The 25505-nt window shown below is 43.2% G+C and overlaps 1 protein-coding gene across 1 annotated transcript in view; it reads right to left on the bottom strand.

The window, feature by feature from the left end:
- Window positions 1-21845, bottom strand: part of Stat4 (signal transducer and activator of transcription 4) — a 96954-nt gene extending 75109 nt beyond the window's left edge. The window contains exons 1-3 of the mRNA XM_055617056.1: window positions 21744-21845; window positions 19132-19260; window positions 16882-17026 (exon numbers count right to left, since the gene is read on the bottom strand). Coding sequence (XP_055473031.1) covers window positions 16882-17026; window positions 19132-19259 — 273 coding nt within the window. The 5' untranslated portion in view covers window position 19260; window positions 21744-21845. The remainder of the gene's footprint in view (window positions 1-16881; window positions 17027-19131; window positions 19261-21743) is intronic.
- Between the last annotated feature and the right edge of the window lie 3660 nt (window positions 21846-25505).

The following is a 25505-nucleotide window of genomic DNA, read 5'->3' as shown; positions in this document are numbered from 1 at the left end:
CAGATAAAATGAGTTTTGTTTTGAAATATGGTGTAGGTGGGTGAGAGAAGGGTATTTATTGCAGTCTAGGCTGGTCTGAAACTTGCAATCTGATTGGGGGTGAGCATGATCTTATGACCTGAGACCACAGGCTAAAGATAAAACCCAGGACAACCTAGCCAGGTCTCTGGTCATTCATCAGATGATGGATACTGTTAAGTCAGTATCCCAGAGTTCATTCCCTAAGAATGTGGTATGTTTTCTTGTTTTAAAAATGTATTTGTCATATGTGTATGGCTGTTTTGCCTGCATATGTTTGTGTACCATGTGCATGCAGTTCTCGAGGAGACCAGAAGACAGTGTTGGGCCCCTGTAACTGGAGTTAGAGTTGGTTGTGAGCTGCCATGTGGGCGCTGCAAATCAAAGCCTGGAAAAGCCATCTCTCCAGTCCTGCTGGTTTTCTTTTTTACTTATATGTTTTCACCCTTGTGCTTATAAGATGTTTTTAATAATAGGAAGAAAAGAATTTTTCAAAGTATTCATACAACACCCCAACAATCTCTTTAGCTGAGGCAGGCAAGCCTATAACAGTTGAGTACCCTGGCACATTCTTTAGTCTCGGGTTGTGCACACATAACCCCCATAACAACGCACTTCCTGGCCTAATTCCTTAACCTGTACTTCCTATGCAGACACACCCCTCTCCAAACTATGTACCCAGCAACCTTAGAGCCTTAGAGCCTTCTTCATACCTACACCAGGCTGCAAACACTCCCCACTCTAGGCAATCGTAGTTTCTACTCAAGTGTATTCCCAACACAGCAGAGTATGAAGAGTAGAAGGGCTTGGTCCAGCGTGAACTAGTTTGGGGTACATGTACAGAAAGGCATGTCCTCTGGTAACTTTTTAGGGTGAACCCCATATTTACCCCCCAGTGCCAATACATAATTGAGTACACATTATGGGAAGGGGCACACACAGTAGAAAAAATAAACAAATGACTTAATATATCAATCAAAATACGCAGGCTGCACCCCTTAGTAATAAAACTTCTCTAGAACTCCATCAAAGGAAGCTCCACATAATTGGATTCCTCGAGTACTCTCATCCTGGACAACAGTCCTTTCTGGCAGTGTGTCTCTCTTCAATCTGTACTACTACTTTTCTCTAAACACTTAACTCACTTCTTTTCTAAATCTGTGTGAGCCCTTGTTTTTAATTATTTGGATAAGAAGCCAAAGAGTCCGGGAACACCCGACCCTGAGCCCAGCCACACGGTAGCAAAAAGAGCAGTTGATCCTCAAAGGCTCATGTCCTGTCGGCAAAGCTGCTTCTCAGCTGCACAGGTGAGGTTCTCTACTTGGATGGGCTCTCGAGCTCTGATTTTATCAGTCCACTCCAACAGACTCTAGAGTTGCTGATGCTCCACACGAGGCTGTCCCTTCTAAGTAGTGTCCTCTCAGCTGGCAGCCACGTCTTGTCCCAGGCCAGACAGGTTCATTGACACTCTGATCCACACATTCAGTGAAAGGTAGGCTTCATGAGGAGAGTGATTACAGAGAACCAGGGTGGCTGTTTTCTCACAGTCAACAAAGCAGAACTGTGTGTGGGCAAACAGGCTGGGTTTCCTGACTTTCTACCCTTCTGCCTGGGTTCTTGGTGCAGGATAGAAGCTGCCAGGCATGCCTCGGTGTCTTGCACATCTATGATGCCAGGAATACACATTCTCTGGTCTTGATGCTGTCTTACCAGATTTCCCCAAAACTTGTCGGCCATTTCTATGTGTCTCATTTGGTTGTTATTCGTCCATGCAAAACTGGACAGAATGCTGCTCCCACGCCTGGCTCCCTGCTTGCGATGAGAATCTCCAGGTGAGATTCTTGAGCCAGGCTCTTTTATCATCCCAGGCTCCAGAAACTGACTTCAACCCAGTTTACAGAGACTGCAGGCCTTGATAAATTATGTGGTTTCTTGTATATGTTAAAAAGGACACATATCAATGGAGAGAGGTTCAAACTGCATTCTGACTGTGTTATTTTGTTTTTTTGCACTGGGGTTTATGTCTGATGGTTAAGCATTCTACTGCTAAGCTGTATCAAGAGACTCAACTTTTCAATGTTATGATCTTTGTTGAATGATCCAACATGGCTGACTTAAATGTTCAGACAAGGCCATACCAGATGGACATACTGCTGGGACATTTGGTTGAAATCATGGGAAAAAAACTGAGAAGGCTGAGAAGTTGTCAGAAAAACCATACATCCTGGGAGAAAACAGTTCTCATGACATGGAATATTTTGAAAGAGGTGATGGCTTTGCTACACCCTTTCATTGCTTACGTTGATGGCATGAAGACCACGTGTACTTTGGCATGTAAGAAGACCTGAGTTCTGCCCACATAACTGAAGGAAAAATAGTAATGCAATGTGCTAAACAGGTATAGTGGCTCACACCTGTGACCCCAGCGCTCGGGAGGCTGAGTCTGGAAGATTGTGGAAAATTCGAGGCCAGGCTGCTTTACTGAGTGCTTCTAGACCAGTCTATGCTAGAGAGTAAGACCCTTTCTGAAAAAAAAAAAATTAAAAAAAAAAATTAAATAAAATAAAAAAAACCAAAAACCCCCAAATCAAACCAGCCAAACAAACAAAAAACCCTGGTCTTATCAACATTCTATTAAGACCGGGAGAGGGCTTTGTAAGGTCTTACCTCTCCCTGCAGAGCTATAGGCAGTTAATGGCTGCTGGGGGAGGGGATCGTATTCCTCAATGGTAACCACTGGTATGTCAGCCACGCTTGTGGAAGCAACCGTAATTAAAAGCGATGGCCCACGAAAAAGTGCAAGAGAGATTTGGTAAGAAAAAAAGGAGGATTTGGTGGGAGGTGGAAGAGGCTGAAAAGATAGCCAGGGAAAACAGGAACAAAATAGATTACATATATATAGTGTGTAACTAAACTGTGAAGGAATAATTTTTAAACGAAACAATGGAAAATAACTCATGCCCCCTTTGTTCACAGCCCCCATGGGGCTGGCAGGGCCAGGTGGTCGGTGGTGCTGCAGAGACCTACAAGCTGTGGGCAGCCGTCTACAGATCCTCAAAACTTCTACATTCCAGCCTGGCCTGCCACCTTCCTCAGCTGCCTCCCCATAGCACAGCTTCTTTGCAAACTACAGTGTAGGTAAAGGAAAGCCAGCTGAATGATAGCACAACACTCGCTGAAAGAAAGCCAACAAGTGTTATTTCAGGATACCAAGAAACACCCAACTGGCCTAAAAAAAAAAAAAAAAAAACTCTCAGTAATATCAGTAAATATTTCTGATAAACTAGAGGGGATAAATTTAGACTTGGAAAAGCTTGTTTTTAACTGTCTTGCTTTCAATTTAGACAACAGGGGCCTGCTGGAAGTGTCATGCTCGTGGTCTCCTTGGTGAAAGCAGGCAGAAGCATGCGTGAAGTTACCTAAAGTTGCTCTCTGCACTAGAGCCGCTGTGTCACTGAGGCCAGCGGGTGCAGGCTGCTTGTGGCCTGTGGTGTTCCCAACCTCAGCAGGCTCCTCAGTGCATAGGCACTGGATGAGTGACAAGAAGTAAATTTACTCAAGCTTGTCAGGAATAACAGGAGGCATGAGTGACATCTGAAGGAATTCTATCACTTCCACAAGGCAAGGCAAGTGCCCCTGCCTTCTGAGAGACAGAAAATAATGATGGGTGTGTGTGTGTGTGTGTGTGAGAGAGAGAGAGAGAGAGAGAGAGAGAGAGAGAGTGTGTGTGTGTGAAATTCACATGGCTGTTTTTCATTACTTACAGTGAGGCTCAGCCTTGGCTACACCTGTTATAAATACCTGTGACACTTAAAAAAAAATTCTCAGTTGAAACAGAATCTCTAGAGTGGGGCTAGGCATGGCTTTTAATATTTGCCTTTTGGAAAGTAAGAAGTTTCACATCAGCAGAGAACTTCTTGGTTGCTAATTCTTTTGTTAAAGATTCGTTTTATTTTTAATGAAGTTTATGTGTTTCAAGGTGCATGCAATTGCGAGTGTAGGTGCCCACAGAGTCCAGAAGAGGGCGCTGGATCCCTGAAGCTGTAGTTACAAGGGATTGTAAGCTGCCCTGTCTGAGTGCTGGGAACACATCCAAGTCCTCTGAGCAGTATGTACTCCTAACTGCTAAGCTCTCTCTCTGGATCCAGCCTCTAATTCTTTCAGGCTGTTCTGGCTTCAGATTTCACCTTCCAAAAAGTTGCACTGCTTCCAAGCAAATACTATCACGTATTTATCATCATAATTTATTACATGATGATATTCTAAAATAGCCTCTTGCTCAAAAGTAATGCTTCAACTGCCCTCATTGGACCAGCTATTATTATCAGTCAATTCTTATCTATCTAAAACATTAGCTCCAGTAATCAAGTGTTGGAATGAGTTGTTTGGGCACTAAGGGCTCTGAGAAGATGGGGGCAGGGGAGGGAACCAGTGTCGACTTTACTGGCACACAGAGCAGTCTGAATGCTGGAACAGGGTGGAAGTGAAGAGAGGGGGACTGTGTCCCAGGAAGGAGCATGGCATAGATGAGCAAAAATCCATCTTAGGAACATAAATTATGCATCTTGTGTGTGTTCCATCGCTTGCTGTAATTGTGATCTTCCTGTCCAGAATACACACCTCTGATTCTGGATTGCTGTGTCCACAATACCCTCATGTCTAAACCCACTTTTACCTTCACAGCCAGAATTATAAGTGGGGCCACAAATCCACACTTTAACAAACTCCTCATGTGATTTTTATCATGAAACACTAACTGGAGGAGACCAATTGACCGACACAGTTCAAGAGGAAGACAGATAAGACAGAATGCTCCCCCCTCCAAAAAAAGGCCAACTGCAACAAAATATTGCCTCTGTAGAAATAAATCAGATATGCTGTTTTTCATTATCAAAGTGGCAAAGATGAATATACTCTGTCCAACTCCACGTGGATGTTGGAATGAGCTTTTGCACACAGGGGGGTTAGGGTGGGGTAGAGGGAATGTGAATTGGCTCATTACCAGAGGACAGTCTGGCAATTCTTATCATAAGCCTTAACATTTTTCACTCCATTGACATAGCAATTTCACCTCCAGGACCATATCTGAGGTGTGATTTTAGCCTTAGCAGCTCTTTGGTGAAGACTTTATAAATGAGATTTCTGAGCCCCTTTTCCTAGGATGTCTGAAAATAAGGTTTGTGAACCTAGTGATTTTTGTTTTAAAACTTACATAATCTGGGCTTATTTCTTTTAAAGTTCGGCTAATAGAAACGTCAATAGTTGGTGAGAACTCCTTTCTTCCCAACTGCTTCTGCATAGTCACAGCAGACAGTGCCTGATATTCCTGCTGCCAGTGACTCACACTGGAACTGCCCCCTTCCATCTTCCCACATGGTGATGTGCCCCACAAACACATCTCAGTCCCCAGGGACGGTTCCATAAGATCGCTACAGAGGAGAGAAGTGCCGTGACACAGCCACACCTTAGCTGCCATGACGTCATGATGCATGCCCAAACCGTGTGTTTGTGGTGACACCAGCGTAAGCAGATGCTGCCCTGCCAGCTGCATAAAATTACAGGCCCACTGGTAATGTATGGCACCAGTTTAGCATCGTTTTTTTTTTCTATTATAAAACCCAAAAACAGTATGAACGAAATACAGACTGCATCCTCCTCATGACTGAGTCTCTTGCCTACATCAAAAGCCCATGCTAAGTGACTGATGAACATCTTTCAGGCTGCAGAGGAACACCCGGTGATGTTCTCATAATGGTGACATCACTTAATGGCACATATCTTAGAATGTGTCCATCACTAAGCAAGGATCATCGTATTAATGTCTATTTTATTTTTGTTCTATTTGGTGCTTGATGATGGTAGATATGTCTTTCATAATACATGAGCCATAACTATTTTTACCTGGTGTAATTGCATTCTTTGCAGAGAAAACTATTTACAATAGATTCACAAAGATTAACAGTTAAGATTACCATAAATAAACTTCAGCAATTGAAATAATTTCTTCTCTTCCACTTAAATATTTTGATAGAATGACAGTATATGGAAAAATACTCCAATATCTGCAGATATTCAAAGCATAGACATTTAGGATAACTTTCACACTTTTTATTATGACTTGAAAGATAGTGACCATCCTTCAACATCTATCCCTCTCTTGACCTATCTGACCATTTTTTAAGGATACATCCTCAGAAATAGGATTGCTTAGCCATTAAACTTGAATATTTAAAATTATTTTCCGATTTAAAAAATTTTGTTTTTGCCAAATGTGTCACACCTAACTGTTCCCATAAATTCCAGCTTCTCTTGGAGAAGGTGAAGTAAAACCTGGCAAGATAATGTTGACAGCCTTGCCAGCTGCATTTTCAGTGCCCTCTGTTTGGCTGACGATTATGTGTGGAGTTCCTGCTAGCTGGATGCAGAAATAATACAACTGGCATTTTAAAGACGTAGCTGTGGGCTTACTTCTTTGTCTTCCTGTCTGTGGAGGTATTCAAGTCTCTTAGAATTAGTTGAACTACATCGGGGAGAAGCTTGGATTTCCTAATTACCATGAAAGGAGAAGTCACCCCTTTATCTACCAGAATAATTAGTATTAGATGGTGAATTGTGACAAAAAAAATTTGCTGTTTGATAATAGTAACGTTATCCTTACTGATAGGGCAGCTTAGATCATAACAGTATTAGAAACTGCAACATTGGGGCATGGAGGGATGGCACAGATGGTAAGAGGGCACACTGCTCTTGAAGCAGACCCAAGTTCAGTTACCAGTGCCCATGCTGGATCGCTAACAACAGCCTGAAATTCCAGCTTCAGGAGGTTTGACACCTCTGGCCTCCACAAGCACATACTCATGTGCACATTTCCTCACACAGATGCACAACATACAAAAAATAAATAAAAAATATTGAAGTAGTTATAATATCACAAGTGACTGTGATGCTTGGAGTTAAAACACACTGTCCTAACAAAACAATCACAAACATGAGCAAACGTTAATAATAGGTGCTGCAGTGGCTTGAATGGAAAAGGCCAACATAAGCGCTTAGGGAGTGGCAGTATTTGAAAAGATGAGGACATGTGGCCTTGCTGGAGCAGGTGTGGCCTTGGAGGAAGTGCGTCACTGGGGATGGACTTTGAGGTTTCAGAAGCTCAAGCCAGGTTCAGTGGCTCACTCTCTCAGCTCACTCTTTCATCTTTCTGCCCGCAGATCCAGATGTAGAACTAGCTTCTTCCCAGCACCATGTCTGCCTGCATGCAGCCATGCTTCACACCATGCCAGTAATAGACTAAACCTCTGAACTGCAAACCAGCCCCAATAAATTTTTTTTTATAAGAGTTTCCATGTCTCTATGAGACCAGAGCAGGCAGAACACTCCTGAGATGACCCCAGACACCCAGAGGCCCCAGGTACCGTTAATGTGAGCAAGTAAATAGTGGAGAGATGGAAAAGAAAGAGAAGTGAAAGATGTGTGCACAATGAAGAGATGCAGAACTGGAGACTCCAAAGTAGTGAGGAACAGCCTGATATGAATAGCCAGCGATGACACCTGAGGCCATCGTGAGTTCCCAGCCTGTGCTGCCATATTTGGGCCCACAGCCCTACAGCAGTGAGTGTCTGTTACTACCAAAGGCCAGGCAGATGCCCCTGGTCTGGGCTGCCACCTGGGGCCATGTTGATGACTGAGGGCTGTGCAGAGCTGGGCCAGCCCTTGCCGGGAAATTGTGGGAGAGCTGGCCCAAAAGGTGTGAGAGCAGGAGAGATGGTCCTGCCCCTAGCCAGCTGCAGCACTTGGGAAAATGCCCCACACCTCGCTCAGAAAGCACGGTAGAGCTGGTGCTGGCTCTAGGGGTTGTGGGTGAGCCAGCTCTGGGGCTGTAATCCTGGGAGAGCTGGCCCTGACACTCATGTGCTGTGTGGTGGCATGGGCAAGGGAGTGATGCCTTCCTCTATCCTTGCCCCTTGCCGCCTGTGGCAGGCAAGCCAGCTGGCCCTGAACTTACAAGGGCAGGAAAGTTTTCCCTGCCCCTCACCAGCTGCAGCACTCAGGAGAGCAGGTCCTGGATCTTGCCTGGGCAGAACAATAGAGCTGGCTCTGCTGGTGCGGGCACAGGTGGACTGGCCCTGAGGTCATGAGAGCTGGCTCTGCCCCTTGCCAGCTGTGGCACGGGGTGAGCTAGCCAGGACAGTGCCGGAGAACTTAGTGGAATGAGCGTCTAGCTCAGCTACTCGTCAGGCCTGGATCCAGGGCTTTGAGTTGGCCCACCCCAACATCTCCTGCTGATGTCTTCCTCAGGGTAGGGTCTGGTCCTGCAGATCCAAAGCTGCAGGATCTCTATGACACAGGGATATTCGCAGGAGTATTGGTGAGAATCCAGTACTAGGTAGAAAAGCCAGAGGCCTCGAACCAGACCAATGACTCGTTGCAGTGAACATTCGCAAGCAAAGAAGTGCGGACAAAGGCTCACACTGTGCAGCACACTGACACACCACATCTACAATGTGATTTTTTGTGTGTGGGGGGGAGAGGTTGGAAGGGCAGTGGGTGAATTAGTATGAAAGGACAAGGAGACGAGTGGGACTGGGGTGCATGATGGGAAACTCACACAAAAAAATTCAACAAGAAGTCAAATTAAAACAAAAAGAGTCGCCATAGTCATGGTGTCTCCTCACAGCCAAAGAAGTTTAACTAAGACGTGTGTGCAAACCACCTTTAACAGTAGCGAAAAAATAAAGTTCCAAGTAAGAGGTAAATAAAAATGATGTCAAAATCGGGCGCAGTGGCACATGAGAGGCAGCAGGAAGAATACTGACACAGTTGCTATCAGCCTGGACTCTACAGTGAGACCCTATCTCAAAAGAAAACAGGAAACATGATGAAAAAAATTATATGGAAAGATGTTGGCTTTTTAAGAAAGTGAAGAAACATTATTTCTTGACAAAGTTAATATCGTCAAGAAATATGTTGTAATGATTATAGTGTCTCTTGGTTAAAGACAGGATTTCAGGTTGTTTTTTACATATATGTTTCCTGAACTTTCTTAGACATTTATCACCTTAATAATAAAAAGTTATTTATGGGGGCTGGGGAGATGGCTCAGATGTTAAGAGCACTGCTGTTCTTCCAAAGGTCCTGAGTTCAATTCCCAGCAACTACATGGTGGCTCACAACCACCTGAAAAAGTTATTTAGGGGCCAGAGTGATTGCTGATGGGTTAGAGCACTTACTGCTGTTTCAGAGGGCCCAGGCTTAGTTCCCTGATCACCTACATGTTTGCTTACAACCATCCATAACTCCAGTTCTGGGGGACCTGACGTCCTCTTCTGGCCTCTGTGGGCACCAGGCACACACATGGTGCATAGATATATATGCGGGCAAACACCCACACACATAAAATAAAAATAGATACATCTTTTAAAATTAAAAAGTGGTTATTTAAAACTCAATTGTACATCAAACTGCATTAGAGAAAAGATATAAAGGAACTAAAAAAGTGACCCCTCCCCTTGCATGGCTCACGGCAGGATTTTCAATGACATCTGAGAATTGGCCCACTGAACCTAACCCTCTTTCTCACATCATTTGTTGTGAGAAACCTTTGCAAAACCAACTCTGCCATCCTGAGAAACTGAGGACTTCAGGAAGTCAAAGTGCACAATCTGAACTGCATTTGCAATGATGTGACATTTGATCCGCAAGTCAAAGACATTCATTGCAATAAGGCAATGGCCATATTTTTCTCATTAAATGAGACACAGAGCCCCTTTCTACTCACCAGGCTGTAAATAAGAGCTGGAAATTAAAAAAACCAATGTCCACTGGGAGCTTGGTCTTGTGGAAGAGACAGGCATTAAATATCTAAAAAGTGTAGTCCCAAGGCCTTTGCAGCAGTTTCCAGCACCACAGAACGTATCAAACTCCTCTTACCTCACCTTCCTTCCCTCAGCTAGCTAAGATGCACCACGGTCTGTGCAAGAACCCAGAGTGACTCAACTGTCTCATCTTTTAATTCTCTCACATTTTGTATCTATTCACTCGTTATATGTCAGTCCTTTTGCGAAATTATCTCACAATTCCAGCACATGGTCTTCATCGCCATTGTCAACCCCCCACTTCTTGATGACTTGTAATAATAATCAAATAGGTCTCCCCATCTATATCTGCTATGCTAATAATTACATTGTTGCCATGGAAATGCCTCTTTTCCCCTGTATCTCCAGGAGGGTTTTTCTGGCTCAGACAAGGACTGTAAGAACCTAACTCATGCAGGAAGGCTAGTGATGGCTCAACTACAGAAAGCCAATGAAACACGGGATTTTCCAACAGAAGTTCTGACAGGGAACGAGTTACAAAAGGCAGCTGGATTGTTTTAGTTTCACAAAGAATTCAGTTTCCCTCCCATGCCTATTCACTAAGGAAGATATCTAGGTTAGATGACAAAAACCCAGCAGCTTCTTGGTATTTAGAGCATATTTAGGGGTCTTACTCTTCAAGTACCAACATGGCTCTTGTCTACCATTGGCTACTATTCTTGTTGATGCAGCAAATATGTGAGGAAGGGTTTACTTGACTCGCAGTGTGAGGCTACAGCCCATCAGGTGGGAAGAGCATGAAGCGGCTGGTCATGCTGCTCACACCAGAAGGAAGCAAAATGAAACCAGTGCTCATGCTCTGCTTGATCCAGCCCTTCTGGTCAGTCTGGGAGCCCAAAGCAAACAGTAAGTCTGTAAATCCCATAACACACATTCCCAGAAGTTTGTCTCTTAGGTAATTACAGATGCTGCCAAGTTAATCAGTATTAACTATTACTGCTACCTGTATACACATGTTAATAGATTTATGTCTTTACTGTTTTTTACATAGATGAGCACTCTAGCTGCAGATAGAGCCTGCATGCTAGAAAAGAGCATCAAATCCCATTACATGGTTGTGAGCCACCATGTGGTTGCTGGGAGTTGAACTCAGGACCTCTGGAGGAGCAGCCAGTGCTCTTAACCTCTGAACCATCTCTCCAGCCCCACCTATATCAATTTATAGTTCATTGTGCTTGGGAGACCACAGAGCAGCTGGCAAAACAGGATATTCTTCACAAAGCAGTCACTCGGATAATTCCGGTAATAGATGATCAAAGCTCATTCAAGACCCACAGAGGGCTAAGGAGACTGCTCAGCGCTTAGGTGTGCTTGCTATGCAAGCATCAGGGCCTGAGTTCAAATCCTCAGCACAAATATAACCATGGGCGTGGCTGCATGTGCCTGTAACCCCAACACTGGGGACAGGGCAGAGACAGGTGCTCCTAGGAGTTGCTGGCCAGCCAGCATAGGTGAAAAGGTGAACTTCAGGGTCAGTGAGAGAATCCACATCAGAGGAATAAGGCAGAGAGGAATAGATCGGGACACTTGCCATTTTCCTTTGGCCACTGTGGGTATATGGATACACACAAACACATACCACCTCACACACACATACTATATATAAGCAAAAAAAAAGGAAAAAAAAGAAATATCCATGGTTTATATTATATACAAATATGTACACACACACACATTCCAAAAAGAAGCCCTAAACTCTGCCATAAATGGTTAACATTCAAAATCCAGGGAGAGGGCAGATTGTTATGGACTCAAGTATTAAATCATTAAGATTTGATTTTGTTTTTTAGATTTATTTGTTTTTATTTTTTATTTTGTGTGTGTGTGTGTGTGTGTGTGTGTGTGTGTGTGTGTGTGTTTCACCTGCATGTATGTGCACTGTGTGCATGATGCCTGGTGCCTTCTCTGGCCAGATGGTTGCATTAGATCCCCAGAATTGGAGTGATAGATGATTGTTAGCCATCGCATAAATGCTGAGAACTGAATGTGGGTCCTCAGCAGGAGCAACAAGTGTTCCTAACCACTGGGCCATCATGACAGCCCAAGATTCAATTTCTTTTTTTTTTTCCAGAGCTGAGGACCGAACCCAGGGCCTTGTGCTTGCTAGGCAAGCGCTCTACCACTGAGCTAAATCCCCAACCCCAAGATTCAATTTCTTAAAGAGCTGTTTATGTGGTCTCAGAGCTACAGAGGGCTGAAGGAATACGCACAAAGCAGTTCATGAGTGGAGATTTGTCTGCTCAGAAACATCATTTACTTGTGTTGGATGTTCCACTTTGGTGTGATGTACGCCAAACAAGCCATTACACTGAACACCTTCCACCTGTCCCCTGTAAACCAGGCCACACAAGTCTACAACAGCACATAGGTCCCCGAGCCTTTGAGAAGATGAGCACAGTGCGGTGGGTACCAGACAGTTATCTAGAGCTCAGACTTCGAGGACGGGTTTGTCAGGTTGAGGAAGTTACCACGTGTGTGGAGTGACGTGTACACACTGGCTGCTGGCATTCAGTGGCAGAAAGGAGTGAGAAGCCAGAGCCTTCCACTCAGAGCTCTGAGATTTACACAATTTCCACGGCTGCACACTCCTTTCAGAGTTTAGGCTATCTCTCTACTCCTTTGTGTACGTGAATACATGTGTTTGTGTGTATGTGGGGGGTATGTGGGGGGTGTGTGCGTAGGTGTCTTTTTACTCCTCGGTATGTGTGGTGGGTGGGTGTGTCATGTGTCTCTTTACTCCTCTGTGTGTGTGATGTGGTGTGTATGTGTCTTTTTTACTCCTCTTTGTGTGTGTGTGTGGTGTAGAGGGGAAGGAAGAGGAGTGAACTGAGAAAGCAGTGGGTTAGGGCTTAAGATCTGACAGGCTCAGAGGGACTCTGTAATGCTAAGTGATATTTGTTCTGTTGTTCCTCTTCTGAGCATTGCCAAATGTGTCTCTACTCCGCTTGGTCGTGTGAACAGATCTTAGAACACATTTTTATTCAAGCACAGTCAGGTGCCCTCCAGCACAGAAGCCCTGGGAAGGCAGAGTGTAGGCCAGGTTTGCTAAAGGTTACACTTTCTGCTGTCGCTCACCCACTGAGTTTCACCCTCCCACCGTAGGCTACTGTCTATGCTGTGGAAAGCTCTGCAGGTGGTGGGATTGGTAACCACAGAACTAACACCAAAGCTCTCAACAGAACTTTCTGATTGAGCGGGGAAAAGATTCTTTCTGTGCCTGCTGTCCCCATCTCGCTCAAGACCTGAGGAGTACCCATAAAATTTCATCTATTTAAAAACCAAAACACAGGAAGTATGAACTCTTCAAACTGCAAAATCGTGACTTCCCCTAGTTGAATTCCTAGCACTTAAAATGTGGCAAGTGTATGCCCAGTATTCAAATAGTTGATGGACAAATAAACTTCCACAGGAAATTTCAATTCTGTATGAACTTAGGGAGAATTTTAAGTTTTGTAAAGACACTGTTTTTACTTTTCATTTCTTACAGATTTCAACTTAACATTCAGTCTCATTTCTTTTTGGTTTTGTTTTTTCATACATGTATATATATATATGTATATGTTTGTTGTGGATTTTTTTGTTTTATTATATCTGGGAGTTATTATTTGGAATGTATGGAAATCACTTTGCCCATTGCCACTTAAAGTAGCTTCATAGGTTTTTTTTTTTAATACTGTTCTATAATTCTCTAAATTTTGGGTGTGTTTATGCTTTATTTTGCAGTATTTTGTATGTTATGGGGTCATTTTAAAGTTTATGTAGGTAGAAATAGTCAAGAGTTAAATAATAGATCCTTTACATACAATGAAAGCATTACACATTGAAGCATGGGTTGGAGAAATGGCCCAATGGTCGGGAGCAGTGGCTGCTCCCCTGGAGGATCCAGGTTTGAGTCCCAGAACCTGAATGGAGGATCACAACTGTAACTTTAGTTCCAGGAAACCCATGGCAACAGGCATTTACATGGCTAGGCGTGCGCGCGCACACACACACACACACTATAGAGAGGAAATTGAATGTTTACAAAGCTCTAGAGATCTAGCCATGGTGTTTTGTATTAGAAAGAGGAGAAAGATGCCAACTTGCATGGTATCATTTGAGTATTCAGACTGAACCAACATTGTTTGCACATTCAGATTCATGCCTCTTCCAGGTGGTCTGGAAACAATTGCAATGTAATCAGCTTGGGGAGCCAGTGCACATTAAAGGCCAGTTTACTACGTAGAGCTGTGAAAGAGCTGAATTTTCACTATAAGCAATGCTCATGCCCAGTGGCTATCCTATTGTGAAGCTACCTATGAGGCTATCCTAGAATTACATCCTGCATCTCTTTTGATGTGTCAGTGCTTACACTAGATCAGTTTTAAAGTAGCATCCTGATCACTCCCAAGATAAGCAAACATCTCTGATTGATATAGCATTTCCTCAGTGTCTGTAGAGCAGTATTTCCAAAAAGCAACCTAAGATTTTATACCCAGCCACAGTGTCCCTTTTAAAGTGGCAGGCTCAGGCTGAAGAGGTAGTTCAAAGAGTAAAGATGCTTATAGTCAAGCTTGCTAACTTCACTTCAGTTTCTGAATCCCATATGGTAGACAGAAAACGGACTCCTGAAAGTTGTCCTCTGACCTCCACATACATGACATGCCACATATGAATCCATAAGCATACACACATGTCATATACATGAATAAATAAGGATCAGATATTCTTAGGCATAAAAGTACTCAAATATTATATAACAATTTAAACTTTCTTGAAAAAATACTAATGAAATCTAAACAATTAAGAATAAATTAAAGCCAGGCAGTGGTGGAAAACACCTTTAATCTCAGCACTCAAGAGGCAAGTGGATATCTGAGTTCTAGACAAACCTAGTTTACAGAGCAAGTTCCAGGACAGCCAAGGCTCCACAGAGAAACCCTGACTTGAAAAACCAACCCTCTCCCAAAACAAAAGAACAAATTAAAATTTAGAATTTTATGAATGAAGAACAAATAGTAAAAGCTTCTTGTGTTCACTGAACCCAATAAAATATAAATTTAAAAATAAAGATTGCAGTTTTACAGGTTTCCTCACATTTAATATCTTTTAAATTTTTTATTTTTTTTACATTTAATATCTTTTAAGTCAACAAATAACTTTGTCTAAAAGTCAAAATATAGTTTAAGAGATAGTACATATATTCCACCATTTTATGCTTTTCATAGTTTCATTAACTTGAATGGAATTTCTTTGGAAAAAGTATTTCTGGAGGTAAGGAAAAGCTTATTTGATAAACAATTTTAATATTTCATCAATACAAATAAAATTTTATTTTCAAAAGCACATATAATAATACCATTCTACTTTTACTCCAAACAATCCTATATGGTTATTTATTTATTAAGATTATTTACTGAGCACCTATTCTGTGATTAGATGCTATGTGGGCATGAGAATAAAAAAAAAAAAAAAAGAGTAAGAGAAACAAAGTTCTTCCCTTCCTGGAGATTATATTCTTCAGACAAAAAAAAAGAAAAAAAGAAACAGATGTAGCAATTACAGGATAGGCATGGTGGGGCACACCTTTAACCTCAGAACTCAGGAGGCAGAAACAGGCAGATCTCTGCGTTCCAGGCCAGCCTGGTCTACAGAATGAGTTCCAGGACAGCCTGGTCTACAGAATGAGTTCCAGGACAGCCAAGGCTACACAGAGAAACATTGTCTCAAAAAATTCACAGGTTGGTAAAAGGATGAAAGTAAGGAAGTGAAGGGGAGGGAGGGACATGAGGAGTTAGTGGTGTGTGTGAGAGAGAGGAGGGTGGGGTCTCCCTTCCTTTTGCACAGGCATGTGATATGTGGGAGTGAGAACGGTCACAGGTGGGAGTTGCAATGTACTCTGCTGAGCTGTCTGCTAAAACACATGTATAGGTTAGAGTTTGGATTGGTGCTCATCAAACATCAGCAGTTATTTCTAAGAACTAGGTTTGGGGTTGTTTTTAGCTTTCTTTGTGTGTTTTATATTGTTTCCATTTTTATTATGAATATACATCATTCTATCTGAGGGAGAAAGACAGGAAGTTGAATAAGAAAAGAAAAAAACAAAACAAAACAAAACCAGAAAGTCCAAGAATAGCAACATAGAAATCATGGTTTTGGGTAACGACTCAAATAAAATGAAAACTTAGACCCCTGCAAAAACCCACTTGTAATTCCTAATAGTGCTTTATTTAGACTGAATAAAAGAAATATACTGGAATATTATTTCATGATTAACAAAAAGCTATCCCCCATGAAAACAGGGGCTTCCAGTACTTGCTGCTTCATGGAAGAAGCCGGTTGTTTAAAAAGCCTTAAACTGTATGTTTTTCACTGTAAGACATTAAAGAAAACTTCAGAGAGGAAATGGCCACTAATTTCAGGCACTGTGTGAAGAGAGGGAAGGAGGGAAAATGACTGACACACACGAGATTTCTCCACTATGAAACTTACATACAATGCTGTGATGGTCAATGCCTGCCATTATGCATTTGCAAAAATCCATAGAATTATACTCTATTTGTCTTCATTAAATCTTGAACTTTAAGCTACTAATAGTGTGTCAACACTATTTGGTCATTTATAGTATACAGCCAGGATGTCTACACTTAACAAATGAGAATCCTAACTCAACTGTTACATAAGAGATGAAGGCACAGAGAGGTCAGCAGACACGAGTATCTGGTCTTTTAAATTTGTTTCCATGATATTGAACTTGGTAATAATTAGGAAATAAGCCAGATGAGTAACACACACACATATATTTCCTTCTCACTTCATAGACTCTTAGACTCATTTTTTTAAATAAATCTAGTTATAAAAACTAACTGAACAGAAAAAAATTTAAATGGTGAAGAAACAAAAATTTTACCTTTAAATCTGTTTTAAAAGTAACTTAAAGGAACATACTCAGAATTTCTCCTAAAGACCCATACATCCATTGTCTAGAAGTAGAATGTATTCTTACCTGAAGAACTTTTCTAATTCTCTTTAGATTGTGGATCAATAGCAGGTTTTTCTCTTTGGAAACACGACCTAACTGATCATCCAATTGTATTAATAAATTCTGAAGAAGAATTGTTGCCATAGTTTCATTATTAGATGCCACTTCCCTAAAATAAATAAATAAAAATGCCAAAGATATTACTACTCAATAAGAAACAGATCATAAAATATTCACTTCTTTACCATATACACTCTAACTGTCAGATTTATTCTAAAGATAAGCATCTAGACGTTTTAAAAGATAAGTTGAAAAAACTCTTCAACATTACGGTTTAAATAACTTAAAACCACAATAAGATACCACTTCATCCTCACTGAGATGGCTATTATTTTAAAAAATCTAAACAAAAATTAGAAAGTAACTTGGTGAAAATATTAAGAAATTGAAGCCTTTATATTTTACTGATGAGAATGTAAAGTGGTATGACAACTGTGAAAAGTTTAACAGTTTTTTATACTACATGCAATCACCATATGAGCCAACAATTCTGCACTTGGGTCTATATGCAAACAGCAAGCAAGGCTGAGACCTGGTGTTGTCACCTGGCTGCGCACAGCAACTTTACAGGTAATAGGCTAAAGCAAGAGTAACCCAAATGTCCATCAGGAAGTAGATGGATCTGACCACGGTGGTATAAAGCTGTATACACACAGCTTCAAATTTGAATACAGTCTGGTACAGGCAACGAAAAGAATGAATCTGGAAAATGTTGCATTCAGTGAAATAAGTCAGCCACAAAAACAAACAAAACAACAACAACAACAGCCCATATATATGATTCCCTCATATAAAGGACCTCCTTTACTCAGATTCATAGAAAAAAGAATAGACTGGAACTAAGTTTTGAGGAACAGGGTTGCTGTTAAATGAACCAGAATTTCAGGCTGAGATAATTGCAGTGTGCAGATGGGGAAGGTGGAAACTTCAGAACACAGAGCGAATACTACTAAACTGCACAGTTAGAAATGATTAAAACCCCCTTTCTGTTGTTTATACTCATATGCTACAGAAAAAAATGACTGAGGCAAAAAGAAAATTTTAATTATATAGAATAAATAGCGCTTTGCAAAAATGTTTGTTCACTGGACAGTTTTATATTCATATAGAAGAAGCTGTTAGTTATTCTTCATGTGCAAAGGCTTGGTACAGTAAACGCTGAGCATGGTGTTGCCGTCATCTGATTGTTATATGGTACAGGCAGCCAGGGGCAGGGATGGAGCTTACTGGAAATTGAATGGGCTCCAGGACATGGTGTGTTTGAGAAGTGAATGTTTCCCACTGAAGGTGGAGAAGGATTCCTAAAAAGAATATTTACTGGCATTGAGTCTATGCTGATGGAATTGACATGTTTCGTAGCTTTGTTTCTGTGGGGCTTCTTATGCCTAAAACATTGGTCTGGTAGCTTGAATAAAAATGCCCCCCATAGGCTCATGTATTTGAATGCTTAGTCACCATGGAGTAACAAGATTTGAAAGGATTAGGAGGTGTGGCCTGTCAGAAAAGGTCTGACCTTGTTGGAGGAGGTGTGACACTAAGGTGGCCAAGGGCCAGCCAGGCCCTGTGTGTGCATGTGTGTGTGTGTGTGTGTGTCTGCACGTGTGTGCTTGTGTGTGCTTGTGTGTGCGTGTGTCTGCGCGCGCGCGTGTGTGTGTGTGTGTGTGTGTGTCTGTGTGTATGTCTGCTGTTGGATCCGGATATAGCTCCCAGCTATTGCTCCAGTGCCATATGTACCTCCATGTTCCCTGCCATGGACTAAGCCTTTGAAACTGTAAACCAGCCCCCAATTAACCTCTCATAAAGATAGTTTTGGCCATGGTGTCTCTTCTTAGCAATAAAACACTAAGACAATTTGGGGTGGAATTGCACTGAATTCCATTAAGTTTACATTTATAATGGACAAAACTAGAATAGCCAATGATTCCTTGCCTTTGAAATGAGTTTCCAAAACCTTGAAGTATATAGATAGATAGATAGATAGATAGATAGATAGACAGATAGAGATATAGATATCTTTAAATATATATTTGAAATGGTATATATACTTGAAATGATATATATATATATATATACATATATATGTATATGTATACACACGCACACACACCTAAAAGGATGCCTCTACCAAGTCAAAACAGACAATAGAATACGTGTACATGGCTAGGACACAGAACATCTGTCCATCTTCTTTTAGGGAACTACATTTGAGCCTACCAGTCTTGATTCTCAATCCACTGGGCCAGCAGGTGCCGGATCTCCATAGGAAAGTTGTCATCATAGAACTGATCTACTTGCTCCAAAAACTTGATTTCTAATTGTTGGACTTGATTCCACTGAGTCATGCTATAAAAGGAGGGTAAAATTAAGAGTTTTAAAATACTGGTCGCCAGGAGCCATAAGACGGCTTTCTTCTTTCCTCAGTTCTCCGTCAGCTGTAGCTATTACTTAATTGGAGGGGGGTGGGTGGGAAATCAGTATTTCCCCAAAGAAGAAAGGAAGGAGAGAGCTCAACTTTTATAGTTTCTCAAAGAAGGAAGGACGGAGAAAATGCATTTAGAGCTCAGCGTCCAGCAAGTCCTCTCGGTGTTTTCTTAAAAGTTATCCCTTGTACAGGACAGCTTTCTTCCTCTGCCCCAACCACATCCTTCCTTGCCCTGCCGTGACCTCCTAGACTGATGCTCCAGGAAGTGCCACCCTCCTCCCAAACACCCCAACCCTACCCTGCTCTGCAGACTCAGGGGTTAGCACAAGAACCTCCATTGTCAGCAAGTGCTCCCTATCTCTCCCTTCTGAGCCAGCTGCAGGTACATACTCCACGTTGATGGAAGCCCGGAGGCTTAGTCATTCATTTCTTCCCCCAAGCTTCTTTTACATGAAAGTGTTCAAGCCCGTTCTTCTGAATTTCATCCTTGTCTGAACTCAGTCAGCCTTAAGCAGCTGACAAGAGCCCAGAGTTCTGTGGCAGCTCCCTGAGGCATTGCGTGCTTGTGCTTCTCCTGGGTTCAGGTCATGGCAGTGCAAACAAGTTCTAAACCAATAAACGCTTTTACTTTTCTCTAGTGATCTATGGTTGGGCAAACCTTTTTGAGATACAAAGTCTACCTTGGAGCTGACAGTGATTGAGTCCTGAAGTTAAGTAAAGTAGAAGAAGCTATCCCATTTATATAACACATAAACACACATAGAAGTGTCCTCTAGTATAACTGTTATGTCCCCACTCTGGCCAGCACAGAGGCTGTACATGTCCTTTGCCTCTTAGAAAAATCTCTATGACTTAAGTCCCCTGAAGCTGCTGGTTTTGCTCGGTTGAGATGCAGAATTCTTCCTTAGTAATACTAAGCCAAGGAAAAAAACTTTGACACAGTGGGCCACCACAATGTTTCAACACATCTTGGAGGCACACAAGTTTCCTTCCGCTTAGAGAACAAACTGAGTGAATCCAGTCTTCAGACTTCAGTGGAAGCACTTTTAAACACCTTTTCCTTGGGCTTAAATGCTATAAAGTGTACAAAAAAAAAAAAAAAAGTCAGCGAGAGAAACTGCCTTGGACTTGCGTCTGGCTTTGTACTCCTGAACACTCCCAGCTGGTAGGGGTGTTGGGAGTGGCCCACGTGTGTGTGGAACAGAACCTGAAGCACTCTCCTCCCCTGCCAGCACCACCTCCCGGATGCCTTCTCGGACAGTGGCATCGGAGAGCAACAGCTGAAGACAGCATGCCCGCCAGTGCTGTTTCTAGTGTTGAATCCTTTCCATGACTTGAAGGCAGGTTTATTTCTCTAACGTTAAATCACTCAGAAAAGTCACTCTTGCAAACCAAGGCTGCAACAGGTTGCAAAAGGGACCCTCTTTCCTGGGCAGCCCCTGGAAAGGAAAGCCTTCAGTCCTTGCTGGGAGCCCGGAAAGCCCCACTGGCGGCTGAGGAGCTGTTGGCAGCTGATGGTTGCCGGGAAAGGAGGGTGAGTTTTCTTCAGGTGCGCAGTCCCTGCAGCCTCTGCTCCAGGGCAGTCCCACGTCACCCACGCACGTGCAGGCAGCACTGAGTGAAATAACTCTGCTGGTTTAAAACAACGAAACAGCACATAAAAAGTAAAGAGGGAGAAGATTCGGAGCCTAGGGGATGAGGGTGTATTTGAGAAACCACTTTTTAAATTGCTTTTCTAAAACGTTAAATAAAACCTTAAGAAGTTAAGTGAAGAGGCTTGGGGGTTTTTGTTTGTTTGTTTGGTTTGGTTTTTTGTTTGTTTGTTTTTTGTTTTCAGTGTTGTTGTTGTGTTGTTGTCCTGCTCACTGTCCTGCCCCAGTACTTTCCATCTAAAACCTGGATGCCTGGCTGCTCCCTTCTAGCTTGCGGTCCCTCTCCCGGGAGCCAGCAGTGAGCGAGTGAGCTACCCGGCAGCACCGCTCTCGCTTCTCAGAGCCGCAGTTACCAGCGACCCTAGCTGGGTGCTCGTTCTCTGAAACCTAGTTATGCTGGTCTCGGAGTCAGACATCACAGCTCTCCGCTGGCTAAAGATAATGGAGTCCTCAGCTGGCACACCTCCGCAGCAGCCACAGTCCCCAACCCTCGGCTGACTGCCCCCTCCTTCCTAAAGATCCAGCCAGAACTGCACTGAGAAGTCTTTGAAAGACTGCCCCTCCCCCGCACCCCCAGGGATTTGAGTGTAAGATATGAGTAAGACCCTTCTTTTGGTAGGCACCCTCCCCCCTCGGGCATGTTAAAACTTGAGGCGACACAATGCCAACTGCCGAAAGAAGCCTCAGGCATCCTGCCTGAGGGTTTCCTCCCGGGGAGAGGCCACACCCAGATGCGGGCTGCCTGGCCTTACCTGGCTCTCTCTCTCTCTGCCTCCAGGCGCTGGCCCTGCTCAAGTCCAAAGTCAGAATCAGCCTTCAGGGTCCGCAGCAGCTGACGCCATGCCGCTAGGGAATTTGCATTTCTCCACCCACTTGAGGCTTTCCTGTGCGTCAGTGTTTGAGTCTCTGGGACTTTAGCAGGTTCCCACCCACTCTGTCCTAGAAATGTTTTACGGAGTCAGGCTGAAGACCCCTTTGCGGAGCTCCGCCCATCACTAGCCGCCACTCTCACAAACGCAGGTGGCCCAAGAACGGCCTGGGACCCCTGTTTCCTTAGGCAACACCCCACTCTTTCTGTTGAGCCAGCCCTGGAAAGGGAGGACTAGGCCACCAGGACCAACACAGTAACCTCCAGCAGACAGAACAGCCTCACTCAGGTTTGGGGCTACTCCTGAGAAGGCCCTAGCGTCTGCGCTCTCTGGCCACCTTCCTCCTGTTATAATTGTCCTGGTAGCTGTGGCATGTGCTTCCCTCTGTGACATGGCTCTGTTCTAGAATCGCAGAGCTGGGTGGAGCCTTGATTTCATTTGGTTCTAAAGCTCACGTTCCGGAGACCCTGAGGAAAATGTCTACAAGCAGACTACGAGCTAGAAAGCGACGCCCAGTCTGCATATACACGTATCTAGGGTAGTAAGTAGACCGAGGCAAAAGCCCATATCATACTCACTAGGACCAGACATCACACAGGTGCAGCACCTGGATTCTTCTCTCTCAGGTGACAAGTATGTCATTGTGTCAGGAAGGTCTGATCCTGACTGCTTAGCCACAGGGAATTTTCTGGAATTATGTCGCTTGCTGCCCACATAAAGAAAGCCTTACTTTGGGTAATCCATAACCCCAGTTGTCTCCTGCGAATCAGTGTCTGCGTCCAAACCTTCAGAGCCATATTCTTGACACCCAAAGGTCAGTTTAGTTCGGCTCCAACCTACCCAGGAAACTTTTTCCAGGAGACAGTGCAACTCAAGACAAGTCTGCTGGGCCTGTCACCAATCACTACCAATGTACCCACCCCTGCATCTCCTCTCCAGATCCCCCACAGTAAAACCCTAACCCAGCGGTGCCCCAAACCCACAGCAGTTCTTCCTGCTCTGGTTGTGAGCCTAGTCTTTAACAGCCGAGCCATCTCTCCAGCCCAATTCTTTCTACCTTGAATTTCTGTTATTCTTCTTGTCCTAACCACCACTGCCTGAGAGAAACGATGCCCTCCTTGGATTTTCTGATCCCCCTCATGTTCTTATGGTCTCTCTCTCTCCCTCTCTCCCTTCCCTTCTCTTCCCCCCCCCAGACCTCTCTTTCAGGTATGTGTGTGGATATGGGTAAGTGTGCAAGGGATGTGTGAGTGTTCCATAGATCTCAAGTGGAGGTCAGAGAACTATGTCCAGGGTCGCTCCTGCCCTCCAACCCTGCTTGAGTCAGGGTCTCTTGTTGACAGAGTAGGCCAGTATAAGTGGCCTGAAAGCTTCTGGGAATTCTCTTCTCCACCATCTCATCCAGTGTCATGTGGCTTCTGGAGATCCAAAGTCAAGTCCTCTTACTTGCATGTCCCTGAGCCACTTCCTAGACCCAGTCACATTTAAATAGGAAAAATGGGTAAAATTGGTGTCAACAACACAAATAACCCAATTTCTACAAAATATTAACATTTCTGGATATAGCACCTGTAAAAACTTAAATTACTACAAACGATACTTTGTGTTTCTTCATATTGACTACGGAGAGTCCCATGTGTAACTAGCACTGACAGTTCTCGGTTGACACTGGACTTCATGCAATTGTCTAAAGGCCCTAGCAGCTAGTGGCCTCCATCCTGGACAGCAAAGGCAGAGACACTTTTTGACACTTTTACTTCCTGCCTTAAGAGGGTTAGTCACATTGGCTTTTGTGTCCTTACCATTATATTTAACTGTTGAGTGCCTGCTGTATAAGTGGCTGGCTCTTTGATCACCTCCCCCTGAGGGGGGAGCAGCCTTACCAGGCCACAGAGGAAGACAATGAAGCCAGTGCTGATGAGACCTGATAGGCTAAGGTCAGATGGAAGGGGAGGAGGACCTCCCCTATCAGTGGAATAGGAGAGGGACACAGGAGGAGAAGAGGGAGGGAGGGGACAGGGAGGAGATGAGGGAGGGGGCTACAGCTGGGATACAAAGTGAATAAACTGTAATAAAAAAATTTTAAAACAAAACAGGTGTGTTTTCTCTTTCTCCTTGTGACTCTTCTAGTTGTTCCCAAACAGATCTTGAACCACATTAGTACCTTTTAAAACCTGTTTAGAACCCATATTTGTATATTATAATTTTGTAGTAATTATTCACTCTGTTGAAACTCAAATCTAAGACAAGTTATTCCAATATTCCAATAATATTTCCATTATATGTTAAAAGGATCATATTTATGAACAACAAGACTGTCTTCTAGTAAAAGTCCGGTGAGAAGGGTAGCTTTAGGGCTTGTTTTGAGACAGGGTCTCAAGTAGTAGTTCAGACTGGCCTCAAACTCACTATGTAATATGACCTTGAACTGGTGATCTTTTTGTTTCAGTCTCCCAAGTGCTTGATTACAGGCTTGCACCACCTCTCCTGACCTGAGTTACATTCTTTAAGTCACTCTAATTTCTGACTTGAAAAAGACAATTGGATTCTCATATGTGCCCCTGCATTTTATAGTTGTAAAATATCCTTTTGGTTGAGATAATTGAAGAAAATCCAGATTGACATTACTATGCAGTTGAAAGGGGGAGAGTTATTGAAATGGCCTCTTGGCTAACAAAGTTATTCTTTGAAATCACACTCATACTCCATAGTTTCCTAGGAGCCAACTGCATTGTAAAACCTGAGACCTTATTAAAAGACAAACAAACAAACAAACAAACAACCTTTACATATATGGTTCCAGCAACCCCATTAGCCTGACTTATATTTCACTTTGTGTGGCCTTCCCTTCCAGAGTTGGGGCATCAAACCCAGAGCCTTGAACATGCTAGGCAACTGCTCTGCTATTGGGTCTCCCCAGCCCTTTGTATCTTCTATTTTGAGTGGAACTCTTAGCCACACGTGGTTTGGCACTGCATTGGTCATTTGGAAATCATCTGTCCACTGCACTGTGCCAACATTTTGAATGCTGGTAGATTCATCTACAAGGGCAGAAATCCACATCTGGCCTCTTAACATGCTGGGCAACTGTAGAGCTCATGTCGGGGAATGAGACTTTCCTCATAGTGGGCTTTGCTGGCTTTCCTGTAGTGACAAGCTCACATTGGTGACTCAGACAACAGAGCAAGCACTTTTTCTTGAGAGGCCCACATATGCCTTCCTATGTAACACCACTATACACACTATTAAACAGATGTACCTTGAAAGTCTGAGACTTACTAAATCTTATTTTTAACCACTTTATCAATAATAGTCTTAAAGTGTGTGACGTAAAGACTCCTGTTGCCATACTTAAAAAACAACAACCTTTATGTTCCTCTATCGTTTTCTCCCTACTCCACCCCAATTCCTTCCAACATCCCAAGGACAGAGAAAGAGTTAATGGGAAAGGGAGCACAGCTCCTTCTTAGCTGCTTCTTGCTGGTTAGGGTCATCGGGTTCCTTGGAGCCAGCCCAGTCCTTGTTTCAGGAGATCTCCAACTTCTTGTCTCACAACAGCAACCAGGAGCAGCAAGGGGCAGGAGGAGCAGCCTTGTTCTTTCTCTGTCTCCATGCTCAGGGCTCTGGCATTTATTCTCTCTCCAG

The sequence above is a fragment of the Psammomys obesus genome, unplaced genomic scaffold (assembly GCF_907164565.1).
Source record: "Psammomys obesus unplaced genomic scaffold, mPsaObe1.curated_primary_1811, whole genome shotgun sequence".
Lineage (NCBI taxonomy): Eukaryota > Metazoa > Chordata > Mammalia > Rodentia > Muridae > Psammomys > Psammomys obesus.
The sequence above is the reverse complement of the archived record's forward strand: the minus strand, read 5'-3'. Positions and strand labels throughout refer to the sequence as shown.